Source organism: Coturnix japonica, chromosome 28 (genome assembly GCF_001577835.2).
Source record: "Coturnix japonica isolate 7356 chromosome 28, Coturnix japonica 2.1, whole genome shotgun sequence".
Lineage (NCBI taxonomy): Eukaryota > Metazoa > Chordata > Aves > Galliformes > Phasianidae > Coturnix > Coturnix japonica.
In genome coordinates this window covers 1106453-1126763 of record NC_029543.1, presented here as the reverse complement: position 1 = coordinate 1126763, position 20311 = coordinate 1106453, and the positions used below count along the sequence as shown (strand labels likewise).

Here is a 20311-nt window from a genome sequence, read left to right as displayed (position 1 = left end):
ATCCACTTCTCAGGAGACCACTTCTGCAGCTGGGACGACACCTCCAGCCACCTCTACCATAGAAACAACTTCTACTTCTACCCTCACAAGTACATCACTCCCCAGCACCAGTGCAGCCCTCACATCCAGTACTGGACAAACATCCTCCACTGCTACCCAGGCCACAACACCAACTCAAACTACATCTGCTAGCACTAACCCTACACAATCAACTCTTGTGGAAACAACATCAACAACTACAGTTCTCTTGCCAACAACACAAACATCAAGCCAAGCAGAAGAAACGAGCACTGCACAGGTTGCATCACATTCCCACTCTACTACTACTAGCTCTTTTACTCGAACAGAACCTACACATCTTGAAGCAGCATCCATATCATCACCTACTTCACCCTTGCTATCTCTCACATCTTCGGAATCAACCACTGTAGTTTCTTCTTTCCTAGCCAGCACATCCTCGCCTTATCATTTCAGAACTTATTCAACAAAACCGACATCAACACATCCCTTTTATGATGTTGCAAGTACCTCTTATTTTGAAAAAACTTCTTATGTTAACGTTTCACCACTTCCTATTACATGTAAGTATATTAATCTAATAACTAATATAATGAAAATCTAGGCGAAAATCAGGAAAATTATGTACTTTTTAGATGAGTTTTTAAGTTTGAGTAATTTTTTTTTTATTTTTTAAACTAAGGGCATTTTATAATTTATTTGAAGCAAATATCAAGTTTCTTCTGATCAGATATTTTTAACCTTTGTCATACAATGCAATCTCAGTAAAACGCGCTCCAGGAAGTAAGCTGAATTTCCAATTCCATTTTGAATGCATTACTGATAAGTGATAATTTCACTGTCCTCTGTATAATCATTTAAACAGGAAAGGTGATGGCTAAACAGTCTTCAAATATTTTATACCTGAAACACAGCAAAACATCCATAGAACAATAAAAACAACAAAGAGGCTCCAAGATATGAGTGCATTAAGATAGAATGTACCGAGCCACTAAAAAACCTCTGAAGAAAAGCATGCAACTAAATCCAAAAACATGAACCACAGGGAATGAAATAGTGATCTATCTCAACCCCCGTCTCTGCTTCTTGCAGCTCCCACTCGGCCACCAACCACACCGGCAGGCCTCGAGCGTTTCACCGTCAACTACACCATCACCAATCTCCCCTACGATTCCGACCTGGACATTCCACACTCGGCAAAGTTCAACACCACCCAGAGAGTCATGACCACCTTGGTAGGTAGCATTCAACGGTGACAAGGCCAAAAGGAAAGCCTGACAAGACAACACCAGAGAAACCAACAGACACACCCAACACACAACCCTGCCAACAATAACCAGCCGGTTACACAAGAAACGCTTCTCATCAGAAACCTTTCTCACCCCGTGGCCAGCTCAAAACCGCACCATATCCTGCCCAAAGGCACACCCCAGCATCGCAGGCCCCAGCGTTCCTTGGAGGCGCAAAACCACAGGCTCAGGCTACGTATGGGGTTGCACCCTGTCTCCCTCGTACAAAAATAGACCCAAGCGCCAACTCCCACCCCAGGCGCCGACCTCACCCACCCAAACACTACTGCTCCCTAGACAAAAACCACATGAGACCTTCTCCCCCCAGGCCCCTCTCACTTCGCTCCAATCCACATCGCAACTGTACCACATCCGCTTCGGTGAACCTCCCCATTCCACAAACCAACACGGACCATCCCCTATTCCTCGATGTCTTGCTCCGCCCTCACTGGCACACCAAAGAATGACTCCCCAAAAAAGTCTTCTCCACCAGTCGCCCAACCAGCGCCCCTCCTGACAAACAAACCTCACCCAATAAGCTCTTGTGGAGGGCTTGAGCAAGCGTGGCACAGACACAGCAGCCTGGCGACTCGCCCAACTAGGCGACCGCGGCCCAAAAATAACCACCGCACTAGCACCCCTGCCCATTGAGCCCCGGAAGAGACGCCCACACCACTTCGGAAACAAGCAACAAATCTGTACGGACGCACTGAGCAACGAAACCGTTGACGAAAAACCACCGCCAGATGCTCCAACGACCTCGGATTTGCATTTCTAGTCCGGAGCAAGAGCGACCCCGGCGCGTGGCACCTCCACTCCTGCCACCTACAGGAAGGAGCCCTCCAGCCCTGACTTGGACAGAGTGGGCCTCTACCACGAAGTGAGCAACAAGACCAGAGCCATCACGCGCCTGGGCCCCTACAGCCTGAACGCGACCAGCCTCTACGTCAACGGTGAATGTCTTCTTCTGTGTTTCTACGTTTTTATCACAATTTGTATTTATTTTTGTGCATCTCATTTTTTCATCTCAATTTTAGGATTCATTTTGTTCTTGCTTTTTTTTATTTTTTTTCCTTTTGCTCAAGGAAGAATTTATTAGATTCACACCCTCAGGGACTGGTTCTGGTGATTCATTCTTGAATCATCCGTTGAATTATCCCCTCTTTCATTCTCTAAGTGTATAGTTCACTCACATAATATTTCTCTTGCATTTCCTTTTCAGGTTATAATGAACCACTCCAGAGATCACGTAAGTGCTTTGCTAAAAATAGTTTCCTTGACAGGAACATTTATTGAAGTTTGAAAGGATTCTGAGTGTCTTTGAAACTAAGTATAGCTTTTTCTACATTAAAATAATAATCCTTCTCCCATTCATTACAGATCTGAGCATAACTTCTGCTCCAAGCTCAAGAACCAGCCATTTCACAGTTAATTTCACCTTGACCAACCTCCAGTACACTGCAGATCTGGATGCACCCAGTTCCCGCAGATTCATTTCTACAGAGAAAGTTATCAAACATTATGTAAGTCTGGCTCTGGCCTTGCCCATTTTGAGTTATGGTGATGATCTGTGTTAAACTCAGGATATGCTTTCAAGTTCTCAAATTTACTTAATTACTGTTGTTTTGAATAGATTGACCCTCTGTTCAAAAGAAGCAGCATAGGCTCTGTCTACACAGGATGTAAAGTAATGAGATTTAGGTAAGATTCTTGAAAGTTCAATTATCTATTTGTCCTTTCTCACGCAACTTAACTTGCATAAGTTACTACACGTGCTAAATCCAGAAAACAGAAGCCAGTGGCAACTTCTTTCCTAGTCACAAATTTATTGATGGTAAAAATCAGTTTGTTATCTAAATGCTGCTGTCACAGCTCTCCATATTCCACTGAAAGATATCATGAGTTCAGCTGTGCCATTATTCATAGTCATACACAGGGTGTTCTGTAAGCATCAGCAGCATCCTAAACAACATGTCTGATGTTTTCACTTAGGTCTGGGAGACGCAGGGGTGACACAGGTGTGGATGCTGTCTGCAGCTACATAAACAACATCAGCACGGCCAGGTTTGACAGAGAAACAGTTTATCATGAGCTGAACACCATGACAAATGGCACCACCAGACTAGGGCACTACAGCCTAGAGAAGAACAGTCTGTACATTAATGGTAAGCATGCAAAAGCAGTAAAAAGCAATGATTATGGTGTCACTTGGAGAGCACTCCTCATTCTTCCACTCCATCGGGGCTCGAGTACTAATGAACTTTTCCCTTTGGTTTGTTGAGAATCAGTATGTTTTAGTATTAAGGCAATAAATAAATAAATAAAAAGCCAGCATGTTGTTCCTCATCTAAGAGCACTTACAGCCCTTAAATCATATAAATTCCTGCACAACATCATTATTGCATCATATGAACTAAACGGGGATGTACCAATATTGGTTTTGTGGTGTGCATAGACTTGCTGTAAAAATAAAAGCACTCTACCTTTTTTTTTTTAAATGTAGGTTTCCATATCACAGACACAGCTCCCACCAAAAAGCCTGCCTTGAATAAAGCTCCCATAACAGGATACAAACTGAGCTTTAGAATAGTCAACGAAAACTTAACTAACCCAGACTCTCAATCTCCAGAATACAAAGCAGCACTGGAAAGCATCAATAAAAAGGTAAGGAGATGCAGTTCAAATATAACCATATTTCTACTGGTCAACTTTTGCAGCAACTACTGCATGTTTAATTAAACTACTGTTTGATTAAAAAACAAAACAAACAAACAAAAAAAGCCACCACAGGCTACAGGCCCTCCTCCTGCTCTAAAGCATCTACCAGAGGTCCAGAACTCATTATTGAACACAAGATTTTTCTTTCTTTCAGATGAACCAATTATACCGTCAGAGTAACTTACGAGACCAATTCCTAAACTGCAGTATCACAAGACTAAGGTCTGTAATAGAACCCTATTTTAAAAGGTTTAAAAGATTGCAACGCCCTGGTACTGTTCCATAGCAGCCAAGTGCAGAATTTCACCTGTCCTTAACAGTTTTGTTCATGCCTCATCAGCTTCCTAGAATTCATCACTTTGAATTCTTCTTAGCTGATGTGAACTCAGATTCAAGATTTTTGTAGGGTACCCCCAGACCAGTATTTACTAATTGCCATCTGCAATTTTACCACAATGGCTAAGTTTTTTAACTCAGGACCTCTGTTTCTGTCCATAGGGCTGGATCCATAGTGGTTGACTGCAATTGCTTCTTCCAGCAAAAGCCCAGCATCAACAGGGCCGTGGTTGAAAGGGCTTTTCAGAATGGGACTACAAATACAACCGGACTATGGTTGGGGAGCAGCTACCAGTTGCAAGAATTCTCAGTAAATGGTACATACAGTTCAAATCTCAGCCGCCCTTTTTCCACCCAGATCAACCCACTGCCATAGAATTCCCCATTCTCTTCTCTAACTTAGGGAGAAGTGTATTACTAAGCTGAACTACTGAACTGAGGTCAGAGTTGAGCCATGTTTTTTGACCCACTCAGTCTAATCCTTTAGTCTTCAATTGCTCCTGTGACTATTCAATGCTAATCAAGAAAAAAAAAAAAATATGAAGAGATGACTAATTACCATAACTTCAAGCAGTGAGGAATAAACCTACTTTTATCCATTTGTACAAATCCAAAAGAACTGACTAGCTTAGCACTTTGCTGAAAGATTGATATTTCAAAGGGTAGTTTGGGAATTTACTGTCAGATGCCAGTGTAACTCACTTTCTATTAACCTGTTAGGACTTCATCACATATATCCAATTAAGCATTCCAACCACCGATTGGCAGAAGAACCTCCATTTCTCTTTGCCAGAATTTGTCCTAACCCTTTCTCTCACTTTCCAGGCTTGGAACTAGCAATTGAAGCAGAACCTGACAAAACACCTCTCAAGTCTGAGAAAGAAAGCTTCAGATTAAAATTCAGAATCACCAACCTTCCATACTCCTCAGAACTGCAGGACTCCAAGTCACAGATGTACCAAGAGAGCAAAGAGAAAATTGAGAAAGAGGTAAGTTCCAAGCTATTGCTCGGAATGATTTCCCTGTCCAGATTAAAGATGCATTAAATTTACTCATTTTCCTCAATTGTTCCATTTCTTTCCATCAGCTCAATGTATTCAGAAGCAGCAGCATGAAGAACTACTTCACTGGCTGTACTGTGGAAAGCTTTGGGTATGACCTACTTTGGAAGTGCTTTCATTTTGTTCATAAAGAGTATTTAAGCAGAAATGGCATTCAGATCCACAGCCACGGTGTTTACACGTCACTGCCAACATCTGTGCTCTTGATGACACATAAAACATGCTCATTCTCTCATTTGGCTTATTCAAATAAGCTAAAAATTAAACATATTTACAAGTGGTCATGATAACTGACTGCCCTGAGATCTAAATTTACTTTATCTTCTCCACCACCTCTTTGGAGAAACAAACAAAACAAAACATGAGCTGTTTTTTCTTAGAAATGCCTGGGATTGAGTCATTGGGTGGATTTCACAAGGCTGGGGAGATGGTGGGGTCCCCATCCCTGGAGGTGCTCAAGAAATGTGGAGGTGTGGCACCAAGGGATGACTGTCCCATAACAATTATTCTGGTTTTCATACTCCAGGCCAGTCTATAGGAAACCTTACACAAGCATCACCTCTGTCTGCAAATTCACACACGACCTCTACTCAAGGCCTTTACAAAAGCAAGAGGTGTACAAGGAGCTGCAACGCTTGACAGATGGGTTCACCAAGCTGGGCCCCACCTATGAGCTGGATAAGCAGAGTTTAATGGTTGAAGGCAAGTGCTCCCAAGATGACTTTGCAGAAACTTTTGTTACTTTTGTTTTTGTCACCTCTGTAGTGCTCTGTTTCTCAACTGTCCCACCCTTTCTTTTTCCAGATTACTCTTCGCTCACAACAGCAGAACAGGAGTCCAAAAGATCTGGTGAGTGTTTTTGTTGTTAGAGTGATTCATCCTAAAACCTCCAAACGCTTGAGCTACAGTAAAGTAACACTGCTTACTTTGAATGGAGTTGGGACCTGTGGAAAAGCCCAGAAATCCAGGAGTCTTAGGAGACAAACAGCATTATGAGCACAGCCATAGTTTCACTACCAACAGTAAACAGGAAAAAGAAGTACTCGGAAAAAGTTGCTTTTCCTTTCACCATCAACAGCTAACTACAGTTAGTTTTGCTGGCACTGAGCCCTGTCCTCACCCTCGAGGGGTCCAGGAGACAACTTTGTCTCTCTGAACACCCCAGAAACCATCTGAGGGCTCCACAGCACCCTGAGATGCATTTGAAGTTGTACCTCCCTGGACCCTCATTCCATTTGATTTGGGTTTTTGTACACCCTTACCATTCTTAACACCATCAAGGCATATTTGTTCTGTGACCAAGGAGGGCTAGAAGCAGCCGTCCAGTGATTTTGCCTCACCTGTCTGTCTATATAGTACTTCCAAACTGCCCCAGGGCAAGATCTCTTTCTGTCCCAGGTAAAACAACTAAGTGTCCAAAAAACTGATGTGTTCCTATTTTGCCTCTGCAGAGCTTCAATTCTGGGCAATAATCCTCATCTGTGTTTTTGCCCTGCTTGGGTTCATTCTCCTCCTGTTGTTATGCTTCCTGGTAAGTGGTCCTTTTGCTCTCCTACCTCACTTTTGGCTATAGCAGAGCCCAGTCTGAGTTGCTGCAGGAGGAACTGTCAGACAGCCACATGGTGGGAGCACAACCCCAGCACGCACAGCCACAGCAAACTCCCTGCCGAATCCTCCTCCAGTTACTGCCTGGCTTCTCAAACTTGTGCACATGAGTGCGGGGAAGGATATTTACAGCTTGCTAAACAGATTTCTAGGGAAGGAGGCAGTAGATCACATATGAGATCCAGAGTCTTCTGCAGAAAGACAAATAAAAAGCCGAAAAGTAAGGTGCAAGCAGGTTGAATGGAGGATCTCCTACAACACCTCTCTTCAACCTCAGCCCTGTTCAGAATCATCAAGTTACTGATAAATGAATATAGCAGAAATTACCTACAGGTAATCAGATACAGAATTTTGTTCTCAGTGCTCCTAACGCATCCTGTAGCAGCACTGCTGGATTGCATTCTGGCTGCATCCCTTTGGAAACAGCAGAGCAGATCCTTCTTGATCACCGATCCTTATTTAATAGGAGACAATATCTTAATAGTATAGTTTCATCTGCAGCTCTGTTTGCTTTGCTCAGTCTGCAGAGAACATGGATTCCTGCCCTTGGAGGTTCAGGAGTAAAAAATTAGTCAGCAGGACTGCAAGAGGAAAAGGCTCAGATTTAAAACTAGGGACTGTGTGGGCTTCTGCCTTGGCAAGTGGCTCCTTCACCAGCTCCCTCCATCTGTCACACAGAGGACATCTCACACCAGGGTGGTTTGGGACTGTTCAGTGAAATTTGCCTTTTGCAAACTTCTTTCCTTTTTTTTTTTTTTTTTGCCATTAACATTATTTCTTTTCCACCAGATTGTCGTTTGCCTAAGGAGAAAGTCAAATCTGTACCAGGTTCAACAGAGCACGTACGGTGTGTTCTTCCCACATCTGGGCACAAAAGTCCATTGACAGAACAGATGAAGTATTGTTTTCACAGACCTGTTCATCCATTCATGAAGGAAAAATAATGTTTACGAGTACTAGAAAAAATGTTTCTTTAATAAATTATGTTTAGCATTTTCTCTTGTCTTGGGGTAAACCTTCACACTCTTACCACAACTATTTTCATACGATGCCAACAACAGAGTTCCATCCCAAAGCAGAAAATACGTCTGTCCCACCCAGATCTCCAATTGAGCATCCCATAATATAGGGCCTGATGTTGCTTTTATGGAGACTGGGAGTCTTCCTGCCCTTATAACCACAGCAGTGCCCATAAGCTCAGCACACCTCAACTTGCTGCAGAGCACAGGGGGAGGCAGTGCTGATCTCTAGGTAATTATTTGATGCTATCATTAGACCATGCTGAAAGTGAAAGCACTAGAGTTAATGAAACCACGATTAGTCATTAATCCTTCCACTGCAGGCAGCGTTTCCATGCAAACTGCCCTTTTACTTTCAAAGGAAACCTCCTCAGGGCAGGGTGGACCGGCTCACCTACCAGGTCAGGTTCCTCAATGAAGAGCCTGAGGAATAGAAACCTTTTTTGCATGATCAAACAAAGGTTTTCAAGCACCCGGGATTATGTCAGCATCATCAGCTTAAAAGCCTTCTACGGCTGCTTGTGAAAGACTTCACAGGTTTCCATGCCACCCACATGTGACAGCAGCAACAACATCAATGCTGTGAGCAAAGCTGGGGCTGGAAAGTCCTTTTAAGGCTCTATCCCACATCTTCCCTATGTCCGTCCCATGTCACTCCCTCTTACCCAGTGAGATACAAAGGAATGCAAACGGGGGGGGACAGCACAGGGTGTAGAGATGCAACAGCCAACATGCACCACGCTGCTATTTTGTGGAGCCATTTCCTAGAGGTGTTGTGTTGTCCCTTATTATCCTTTCCCCCACCCTGCTCTATAAGATTGCATGAGTTTGGTGCAGACAGGAAGACACAAAACCTGTTCCTATCCAGTAAAACCCACCGGCTTTAGGGGGCAGCAGGAGAAAGAAAATGAGGGAATGCTCTCACATTACAGCTTTTTCACACTGCAGTTTGCCCAATGCAGCAGCACCAGAAGGAGCACAGATGCAATGCAACTTTTCATCAGCTCTCATAGCCACACTGCAGCACTGCCATGGGTGTTCTGTGAGTGCTGAGCCCAGCAAGGCACAATATAAGCACAGAGATGCACAGTTGACTGTGACTGGCTGATGTCACAGTTCCCTCCAACACGTCACAGTTTGGCAGGTTCTGCCCAAACTCACTCAGTGGAATTCACTGCCCAGCTTTGTTTCCCAGGCAGTGTTCTGAGATGGAGGGGCCACAGGAGGGTGCGATGGAGCCTTTCCAAGTTGGGGACTCTCTACAGATAGGGAGATACTTCCTAGAAGTTATGCTCCATGAATACCAACAAGGTGAGCTGGAGCTTGTCCCTGCCAGCAACTCATCCTCCAGTACTGACAGCTCCTCCAGTACTGACAGCTCCTCCAGAAGTAGCAACCATGAGCTGAACTTAGGCCCAATGGTGATTGATATGGGCACCAGGAGCTTCAGAGCAGGCTTTTCTGGACACTATTCCCCCTGTGCTGAGGTAGGCACCCTGGTGAGCCGTCGCATGAGCTCAGAAGAAGGCAGGGCTAGTACGATTATTGGGAAGAAAGCACTGCTGTACTCTGACGCTGAAACCATAGAGGTGATGCACGATGGCTTTGTCATCAACTGGGAAGCAGCTGGAAGCCTGTGCAAATATCTCCTTGAACACAAGCTCCAGGTGAACCCAAATGAACATGCACTGCTCCTCACAGAGCCACTGTTCAGCCCCATCGCCGGCCGGGAGAAAATGGCAGAGATGGCCTTTGAGATGCTGGGCACCCCGGGTCTCTTTGTGGCCTCTCAGCCAGTCCTCTCTGCTTACGCATATGGCAAGATCAATGCTTTAGTGCTGGATATGGGCCATGAAGCCACCCGTGTTGTGCCAGTGCTGGAGGGCAAGAGCATGGCACGCAGCTCCAAGCTGACAGACATAGCAGGACGATGCCTTACGTGGTACCTTTCAACTCTTCTGAACGACGCAGGGCATGTGCTCAGTGATGGGATGAGCCACATGGTGGAGATCATCAAGCGTGCATGCTATGTTGCTGCTGACTTCCAAAGCGAGTGCCTCCTCCCACCCAGCTCCCACACCGTGGATATTTCCCTGCCCGATGGGATGAAACTTACCCTCGGCAAGGAGCGCTTCCAGTGTCCAGAGGTGCTCTTCAACCCTCCATCCAGCTGGGGAGAATCCTTCGTGAGCATCCAGGTTGGATATTAGGAAGAATTTCTTCTCAGAAATAGCAGCATTGTTTGCCCAGGGGGGTGGTGGAGTCACCTTCCTTTGAGGTGCTTAAGGAAAGGGTAGATGTAGCACTTGGGGACATGGTATGGTGGGCAATACTGGTGGTAGGTGAGTGGTTGGACCAGATGATCTTAGAGGTCTTTACCAACCTTTATGTTTCTGTGATCCAGGAGACAGTGCGGAAGTGCCTCATGCATCTCCCAAAGGACATCATACCCACCATGTCTGCCAACATCCTCCTGTGTGGTGGCTCCTCACTCTTCAAGGGGATAGACCAGAGGTTGTGCCATGAGCTCCTGGACCACCTTCCACCCGGCCTGATGGTGCAGGTGGGGAGCCTGGATCTGAAGCGGCATGCAGCATGGACAGGGGGATCCATCCTCGCTTCACTCCACAACTTCCAGTCATGCTGGATCCGCCGAGATGAGTACCATGAGTCAGGGTCATGCATTGTCCACCAGAAATGCTTCTGAAGCCAGTAAGAAACACTGGTGCAGTTTTATTGTAGCTACAGACCAAGCAGTTGAAAGCAATAATAAATAATTTTGTACCACCTGAGCACGATCATCTTCCATCTCCACAGTGTTCCAGCTGAGGGCTGGGAGGGTAAAAGCAAAGACTCAGCTGCAGGTGATGAGCAGCACATACACACCATGGCACAAGCAGCTGCCCTATGAGAGGACACCAAACCCTGCCCTGACCCCCTTGATCCCCCATCCCTGCTCACTGCCAGCCACCCCCACATCCCATCCCTGCACCTCATACAGCATCGTGGTGCATGAAACTCCACAGATCTTTGGAAGCTGACACAGGTTTTGGTGCCAGCTTTTAAGCTGGTGGTAGTTTCCTATTGCCCCAAGCCAAGGGACAAACCCAATCTAATCTCATTGTAACCCCATGGCTTTTTGGGGCTGCTTGGAGTCTGCATTGAGCTGTGGGAGGGGTGTGGGATGCTACAGGTGGAATGTTGCAAGGATGCTGCAATGGACGGATGCTGTAGGCACACACTGGGGACACAGGATCTTGCAGGGCACTTTCCCACAGCTCTTTGACAAGCAAAGAATATTTGGCTCTCGTGTTGACTCAAACTAACTACTTCATTTCCCCTGAAACTTTCCGGAGAAAACAAGTTCTTATCTCAATAGAAACCCAGGCCACAGATGCCAGATGCTTGGGAGGAGCAAGCAGCTCCTCTGTGCTGATAGCAGCACTCCTGCCCCAGCTGGGATGGGCTCCAGGATGGGGCTGAACCCACAGGCACTGTGTGTGCATTGTTAGCCCTGTGCAGCTGCAAACTTCACTCTAGTGTGTGCTCTGCAGATTGGTCACCTGTGAGCTGAAAGGAGAAACACAGCACTCCCCAGCATCAGCTTAAATGCCAAATTCATAGAATCATAGAATGGCCTGAGGTGAAAAGCACCATGATGATCATCTAGTTTCAACCCCCATAGCACAGGCAGGGTATCTAACCACTAGACCAGGCTGCCCAGAGAAAACCTGGCCTTGAATGCATCCAGGGATGGGACATCTACAACCTCCATGAGCAAGCATGGCACATGCACAGCACCTCTATGGTGCCAGCAGCCCTTGGTCACCCATTTAGTGACCCAGAGTGAATATGCAGTGAATGAGCCCCCACAAATCCCCATATACCTTTATTAAAGCATGAACACCCCCCCTAGCCATGCATCTCGGAGAGACGAGGGACCTGAGGTGTACAAGAACACGATGGTAAGATTTAGAGGTTAGTCAAAATGTTGTGGTAAATTAGCGGAAAGTATTTTTCTGCTGTAATCTTCCTTCTGATGCAGTGCCCAGGTTTTTCTACTGTATTAAAGAAAGGCACTGAGCGTGGGAGGTGTGAACTAATGCTACCGCACTGGGAAGGTGACAACCCAAGATCTCAAAAGGATGTTCATCAGACTCCCTGTTTTACACGGGTGTGAACGAGTAAAGTGGAAAAAAAAAAGGGAGATTATTTGTCTTTTAGAAAGAAAAACAAACCAAATAGCTGCCAGACAACCTTGTCAGCAACCGCTATTTAAGAGCACATACATTTGCTCATCTCTGCCAGGAGCAAGTGTTAACCTTTACACACAGCCTTTGCTCTCCATGCCCTTTCACTCTGTGTTCCCTTTGCCCCAGCAGAGCCCTGGCCATTTCTTGTTGCTGCATTGCAGTGCTGCGGTGATGGGAACATTCCCAAGCATCAGCACTGTTTGATGTAGGAAATACACTGAGATCAATAAGAGCTTTTCCACCTCGATGGCATCTTTCCATAGGAGTGACTCCCAGCAGCCAACGTAACCACTTCCACGCTTTGTGAGTCACCACCAAACATTTTGGGTTTGTAGATGTGAAAACCAAATGCAAGTGTTAAACTTTGCAGGGCTCCCTCTCTGCCTGGGCAGCACAGCAGCAAAACTCTTATGGCCAGACATCCAAAAAGCTGAGAGCTGTGGGATCAAAGCAGCTCTTGCATGTTGCCCCCTGCATGGGGGGAAGAGGGGGGTTAACCTTTCCAGATGTGCACCAGATGTGGTGATGGCATGAGCCAGATGTGGAGCAAATAGCAGGCAGCTTCCAGGTTTGGCTTAACACAGATGTGAGCACTGGGGAGGTTTGGGGGGTGCTGTGAGTTTGCTCACACTTTAGCCCAGGGTAGTAGATGCAATTATCACTGAGCAAAGCTTTTTTGGTGGAACAAAGCAGAAATAGAGACAACAGAACTGCTGGGGCTCTGGGCAGTGGAGCTGGGGGAAAGTAAAGAAAGTGGTAAATACAGACCTGGGAGAGAAAACATGAAGATTTGGGATAATGCTTGAATATGGGCATAGGTCTGTGCTAACAGTTCATTTATCCATACCCAGCCCTTCTATAGCACGACTGATAAGTCTAAAATAAATATAAATAGAGTCAGTCCAGCTTTATTCATCCTGGAGTGTCACTGTTTGAGTAGTTTGTTTCTTTGAGGTTGAGGAGTTGTCAAACCTCCCCAGTCCCCTCTGATGTTTTAGCACACTTATCATGTATGAGCAAAGCTATGTGCGAGAAATGAAAGATTGTGGTCTTCAGAAGAACTGGTATCAGAAAGGCAGCCTTAAAGTTGAATAGCTTGGTGTATTCATACTTCTTCAGTTGCATTTATTACACTGTATTTATGGGCCAATGTATGGGTTATACTTTCTTTTTCTCTTTTTTCTTCTTTTCCTGCGTATTTGATTACGCATTTGAAAGACTGCAGTGCTGATAAGAGGAAGATAGGAGCTGTGAGGGAAAGGCATGAACACAGATTCCCTGCGCACCCTCTTTAATTATCACTTCATCTTATCACAACGAGTAACGCTGATAGTTTTGTATGTTTTCAAATGTTCCTTTCTGATTCTTTTATAATAACAGAAATGTGGTCAAGACTAAATTAAAAATGTATTTCTGTAACAGTGTTGCCCATACAGGTACACTCAGAGCCACACAATGTGCCAGACAGTGATGTATTCTGAATGCTGAGCTCGTTTCCAGAAGTCATTGCTAACTGTTCCTACCTCAGCAATGATTCAGTTTTTGTCCTAAGCTAAAGGTCATCATTAACTCACACTCTTAAGGGAAGGCTCTGTAATCATCACTCCATCTACCACTGCAAAGGTGTGAAAAATGTTGCCTGAAATGCATGGCGACAGCACCTGCACCTCCCCTAAAAAAGCCAGAATAGATATCTGAAGAGGTATGGCAAGTCTCTGGGGCTGTGATCTCCTATGGTGGGTGGACAGTACTTGTAACAGACCCTGCAAGAAAAGCACCATTTATTTTCCTTTGCTGCCCAAAGCTGATTTTAAAACTGGGACCCAGGCCGAATTTTATCCATAAAGTCAATCTGTGATTTCCAGCTCTGATTTCCAAAGCTTTGTAATGTAGAGACTTTAAGTCAGCTCCAAATTTGCCGTTGTGGAAATGAACTGGGTGAACCCCGGTACATGGAGCTTGCAGCTTTCATTATCAGAAACAATTAGTACAATAACGGCTCTTCCTTGAGGGCAATGTCAAATGTGCAGTTTGAGGATGGGGAAAATGATGGAGAGGACTGGATCTCCTTGGGTACCTGCAGGACGAGGCAGCAAATGGGAAATGGAGGGAGTGGGGATGTTCTTTCCTCCTGCAGCCCCAGAGGGGAGAAGAAGCAAAGCCCAAAGAGGAGAAGAAGTGGAGAAGGGGCTGCAAGCAGCAGTGGGAAGTGGCTGAAAGGAGATGGGTGAGGGGTGCTTGGAGCCATGCAGGAGCAAGGGGAGATGATTCCTTTGGTCAAGTAATGCCGAAGCCACTTTCTTGCTGTGGGCTGTTCTCAGGGGAAGAGGGGATGGGGGGATAGTGCAGGAAATCAACACACTTGTGGTTTCTTTTAATCTGCAAGTATCACTGTGTCAAGTTTCGCACCTGAAGAGCAGTTGCAGCGCTCTGGTTTCCCCCCCCCCCCAATGCCTGAAGGTACAGCAGCACTGTGTCCACTGCTCTGCAGCTGGCCCCAGGGCTCTGACTTTAGCAGCTGAAAGTGAGAAGACCTGAGCTCTTCACACTGACCAGAGCACAAAGAGCACGCTGGGCTGATGCTGACCAGGGCCAGCACAGTGGCTATGCATCAGTTAAAGGAGTCCGAGTGGAGAGCTGCAGGCTCAGCTGTGAGCATATCTATAAAATGCTTGTTAGAAAAATGCTTGAAAATCGTCCTCATTTCCTCAGACATTTTAGTGAGAATAGTATGCCACGTAGCGGTTTTATTTTGTAAGTTATTCATTTCGAAGTAAGAAAACGGATCAGGCAATTCATCTAAAATTAAGAGAATGGTTTATAAAAGCAGTTTTCAAATAGGGAAGTATCATTTCTGAAAACGCCTTATTTACAAAGAAAGAAGCATGATGTAGATATATTTCATATTTCAGCTAAAAAATCATCATCATCCAAAATAACTATTAGGAAGATAAATGGAAATAAATGTATCTTCTGGACCACGCTGTCTCCAGTCAAAGAGAAAAAGAGTTTGTTCCCTATGAGGATAAATTATGACAAAGTGAGAATAAAATGGACCAGGTTCTGCTCTCAGTTCATGCCAGCGTGAATCTGCTGCCTTCTTATTGCTATTCCTTTTTCTTGCTCCAGACAGCTGGAGGGTACAAAACTCTTTCCATCCACAATTTCCAGTGCTAAACAATTAGATTTTCAGCCCCGTTTGTGAAGATGGAGGTGATGACAAAGCAAAGGGAATTAAAATGGTGGTCACACCCAGCAGCTGTAGCAGTGGTGTGGAGCCACTATTGTGTTCCATGGTGTGGACACCACCTCCACTGTCTTTGCCTCTTCCTGCCCATCATCCCTTCACACTTCAAGGTTGGATGGGATCCTAAGCAACCTGGTCTTAATGCGGAGTTTGTGAGGCAGAGCTGAAGAGCTTCGGCCTTTCGGGTGATCCTCCAAAGGGGAGGGCAAGCTACATGGGGGTGGAGGAGATGTTTTGGGCACTTGCTGCTCATCATCTTCATCTGAGCCAGTTGTGGTGCTCTCCTTGCTCACCTCTGCCAGACCAGGACAAGGGGATGAGAAGCAGGCACTGCCTGAGAAAGGCAAATGGAATGCATGTTTGTCTGGGCAGTGGTAATCGAGGAAAGGAGAGCAAACTGTGGGTCTGAAGGCTGAATCGAGCCTCTTTGGTTGGTGAAAGCCAGGTGTGTCCATAGCAGCTGGCTTTGAGTTGCTGCTAAGGAAGTTTGTAGATGGGTTAAAGGGTTTGCATGAATAGTCGGATGGCTCCAGCACCTTCGGCACGAAGCTCTTTGTGAAGAGGCAGGAATCCCCAGCAAAGGGCTCTGCTTCAGGGAACGGCGAGAACGTTTTATGCCCTCGGAAATAAATCCCCAGGAAATCCTGCAGAGAGCGGCCCTGATGGGTGCTGGCATCGGGGCTGATGAGCCCAAAGCGCAGTTTGAGGGCCAGCAGCTCCGTCCTGAGGATGGCATTCTCCTCGCTGAGCGCAGCCAACTGGCTCTCCATGGCAAAGTCATTCAGGCGCCTCTTCTCCCGCGAGCGTTTGGCTGCCTCGTTGTTCTTGCGTCTCTTCTCCCAGTACATGTTGTCCTTCTTCTCATCTGGCATGAACTCCCGTTTGCGCCGGGAGGGTCCGTTCATTCTGCTGTGCAGGAACTTTGCCTTGCTGTGTTGAAGTGTGAGGTCACCGACGGCGCTCAGCGGTGCCATGAAGTTGTCCATGGTTGTTGATGCAGCTCAGTTCTGAAAGAACTGAGACATAAAACTGTTAGCCCTGAAGCTGCTGTTAATCATTACATTAACAAACAATATGAAAATAAAATAAAATCAAGATAGCCACGTGATTTTTTTTCCTGCAGACACACAAGGAACACAGTTGACTCATCCAAGTCCTCAAATCTCAGCATTGCCTCAAAGACCATCACAGAGCCATAGAGTCATAGTACCATCTGAGTTAGAAGGGAACCTTCCAGGCCATGTGGTCCCACTCCTTGCAATGAACACAGACACCCAAAGCTCCATCAGGTTGCTCAAACCTTGCCCTCTGATCTTGGATGCCTCCACAGAGTACCCAAAAGATGACTGGGAAGAGTTAAAGAGGTGGTGTTCTGCCAGCCCTGTGCACAATCACAAGCACTTTGCCTGACTTAAATCAGGATAACAAAAGTTGCTTTCACATATTGTTTATCTCCCACTGATCTCAAACTGCCCTACATAGGAGATAAGTCTCATTGCCTCTGTTTTTCAGATAAAGAAGGCAAAGGGAGAACTGATTTACTTTAGTTACATGCCTTAGCAGATGAAATAAGATTACAACTCAAATTTATCTCCTCAGTCCTGGTCCACTGGTCTTACTTTATAAAGCTGGATTTGATGACATCTGTGATTTTGGTAGGACAACCACAAGGAGTTATCACCACACATCTCCCTCTGAACTACACGCTTCCTGTAACATGTGGATCCTCTGGGAAGTCAAATGCACTGTGCTGATCAAGCAAGGATGTCTAGAAGTGAGCACCTGCATGTGGTCCCTCTGACACCCTTTATGCAGATCTTTAAAACAGACAAATATATATCTACAGACAAATCCACATCTATTTGATGTCTGACTTCGTTCAGCACAACCAGAGTTTTTTGCTGGTTTAAATCAGTACAAGTTTCAGGAAAGTACGCTGTCCCAGACAGTGTGATTTTGTCATTAAATGCATTTAGAATGTGTTTGTTTTAATTTAGCTGTAACTCTTTGAGATCTCAAACTGTATGCAAAGATTCCAAAGACCAAAACACAGAATCTCCTTTAGCATGAATATGTTTGGGGTAATTCCTCTGGTTTTTGTTTAAATTGACTCCTGAGCTCAAAGCATCAAAGTGAGTGTGCCTGTGGTTACTGGCAGCGTCAAAAGTTAGAAATACTCTATTGTTTTAGGGCTTAATCACTTACCAGGAATTTTTCAAGTTAGTATTTGACGTGACTTCTTTGTTGAATGAGTCAAAGATGAACAGGTGGGTTTTTCACTGTGTAAACTCATCAGCTGCATCAGGCAAAGTAGTTTGTCTTCTCCTTGTCCACTTCTTGCTCCCAGTGCCTGCCATGAGGACGTCCTATAAGAAGTTTCAAGATTGCTGTAACCAACAGACTCTGGTCAATGTAGCTGGGAAGAACATGAAATAAAAGGGACCCAAAAGAGGTATGCATAAGACAGAACAAAAATAAGTAACAAAAAAACCTGAGTTCTTCCTTCTAGCAAACAACCCCTTCTTCTCTTATCTCCACCCTGAGCAGCCTCTGATGAACTATACTTTCCAACAGGTTGTACAGAGCCCTCCAGCAAAAGTATATATCTGACAGGAACTGCTTCACTGCAGATGTACAAGGTGATACGCATTTATCTTTAAATAAAATACACTGCCTCATCAAACAATGGTGAATCTGGTTGTTTTTTTCCTGATCATAATTTGAGGTGATCAGGTTAAGTTATTCTTCTTCCCAAGGATGCAGTAAAATTAGAATATTGCCAGCAAAAGGCAACTGGAACAGGGCATAGATTTGAAATTGTTTCTGTATACGGAAAGGCTAACTCATTATTTCTCAAGAATAAAGGACAGGCACTGGAGTTATCAGGCAGTGGATTACAAAGAAAGAGAAGGAAGCACGTCTTTGTGCAACACAACATTAAAATTTGTAGTTTTGTTGCCTTGGGATAGTGTGACCATCAAAAGCAGAAAGGGAAGCAAATAACGGACAAAAGATTGCACCAGGCAGATCTTTGAGCTGTCTCAATCTAATTGTTCTTGTATCATGAAATATTAGGTGAATTCAAGTACGGCGTAAATCACAGAATCGTGGCTTGGGTTGGAAGGGATCTTGAAGATTTTCTACTTTCAGCATCTCTGCTGTGGGCAGAGTTGTCAACCACCACATCAGGCACCAGATCTGGCTGCCCAGTGCCCCCACATTTCCAGTGGGTGGGTTATAGAAGCTGTGAAACTGAACACTGCAGTGGGTCACGTATTTTATGAGAACAGAGAATGAACCGGATCACCTAAAATGCAAACATTTTAATAAAGTGAACATCTATGTTTTATTAATCTTTAATATACACATCTAAATGTTACCACTTTTCATATCACTTCTTCTTCTACATGTTACAGACTTTCTCTTAAATCTACACATCCGCTCATTTCACCCCTACTTACATCACAAATTCATATCTACAAACACCAGTTCTACTTCTGAGCTGGATCTTCTTTTAAAACAGAGCCAAGAGGGCTATCCACAGAGACATCACTGGCATTTGACCCCACCATAGTCAAAATAGCAGCAGAATTTAAGATTGAAAGAGCAATCTTAAATCAGCACAAAGATTGAGCTAAGCAACCCTTGCTTTTTGCTGGTGGAAATGAGGCAGAAGGTTGGAGCTCTGTGATCTCTAAGGTCTCTTCCAACCTCAGCCATCCCATGACTTGCCCACTTTTACACTCCCTGATCATACCAGCTTAAACCAAATCAGCTCTTAGCTACTAATCTCAAGCTTCTCTATACTTCAGTATCTAACCCACAGGAGTTATTCAGAATTTGCCCTGATAAAATGAGATAGTAGCAGCAAGACCCAGCGAGCGTGCTATGATTTACAGTAGAAACTTTTGCAAGCTTCTCGCAGGAACATCGTGCAGTGCAAGCACTGTTAAGCGCCTCAGTAAACATGTTTTGGTCCTCTCTGCTGTTTGGTCTGTGGTTTGGTAATATCTCACAGCGTTCTCTAAACCTACTGGCCTATTTAAGGTAAAGGGCTATTATTCTAATCATTCTAATTATTCTAATAATTATTGGTTATTTATATTCATGCTAAGGCAGAGGTTAGCAAGTACTGCTGAGGAATACGTATCAATCCCTTTTTGCATTTCAATGGGAGATGATATGATCCTACAGGGAAAAAACTGGGAGAAAACCCATGGACCTACATTACTGAGCTCCAGGAAAACTGCTTCTGTGCTTCATACTGATGGAAGAATCAATCTTGTTGGCAATGCTTTAAACTTACATTCAAAGCAAAACTGACTCAGAAATGCTGAGAATCTGCCAAAGTCACGTATTTGCTGCACATCTATTTTGAAAACACACAAAGGATTGTTGACTCACGCTGCCAAATGTTGCTGCAAGGCTGCCAATGTGTTGCGATGCCTCTATGTCTGTCAGTGTGTTGCGCTGCCTTGCAGACAGAGCTTTAAAGTTGAGTATGTTCACTTTTTGGACCAGGTTTACTGAAGTCTGATTCCCAGCACAGCTTTGCATTCCATTGGTTTCTTGTTTGAAAACCAGACTGCAAGACCCTGCGAGGATTCCCTTTAAAACCCGTCCATGCTCTCTGAATCTGTATAGAAAGACTTGATTTCCAGGGGTCTGAAAGATAGATTCAGCTTTTTGAATGCACTAAGACTCTAGATTACATTGTTGCCTTTGGTGCTTAATCACAACAGGGTTTTTGTTAGGGATAAATTGC

General features: G+C 44.9%; 4 protein-coding genes across 4 annotated transcripts in view; 3 read left to right on the top strand and 1 right to left on the bottom strand.

The window, feature by feature from the left end:
• Positions 1-2603, top strand: part of LOC107325340 (mucin-5AC-like) — a 30821-nt gene extending 28218 nt beyond the window's left edge. Inside the window, exons 5-7 of the mRNA XM_015886076.2 lie at positions 1111-1253; positions 2086-2260; positions 2530-2603. Coding sequence (XP_015741562.2) covers positions 1111-1253; positions 2086-2260; positions 2530-2603 — 392 coding nt within the window. The remainder of the gene's footprint in view (positions 1-1110; positions 1254-2085; positions 2261-2529) is intronic.
• On the top strand, positions 2456-8025 carry LOC107325337 (mucin-16). Its single transcript, XM_015886074.2, has 13 exons — positions 2456-2556; positions 2688-2830; positions 2941-3008; positions 3300-3472; positions 3811-3971; positions 4180-4247; positions 4524-4678; positions 5187-5350; positions 5449-5513; positions 5949-6124; positions 6227-6271; positions 6874-6953; positions 7817-8025. Exons 3-13 carry the CDS (start codon positions 2998-3000, stop codon positions 7910-7912), a joined length of 1194 nt encoding a protein of 397 aa, XP_015741560.1. The 5' UTR covers positions 2456-2556; positions 2688-2830; positions 2941-2997; the 3' UTR covers positions 7913-8025.
• A 1172-nt stretch (positions 8026-9197) lies between these two features.
• Positions 9198-10838, top strand: LOC107325364 (actin-like protein 9). The gene is made up of 2 exons (XM_015886120.2): positions 9198-10244; positions 10451-10838. Exons 1-2 carry the CDS (start codon positions 9255-9257, stop codon positions 10751-10753), a joined length of 1293 nt encoding a protein of 430 aa, XP_015741606.1. The 5' UTR covers positions 9198-9254; the 3' UTR covers positions 10754-10838.
• A 4440-nt stretch (positions 10839-15278) lies between these two features.
• On the bottom strand, positions 15279-16532 carry LOC116652451 (nuclear factor interleukin-3-regulated protein). The gene has a single exon (XM_032441053.1). The coding sequence runs from the start codon at positions 16530-16532 to the stop codon at positions 15645-15647; it is 888 nt and encodes a 295-aa protein (XP_032296944.1). The 3' UTR covers positions 15279-15644.
• Positions 16533-20311: the final 3779 nt, after the last annotated feature.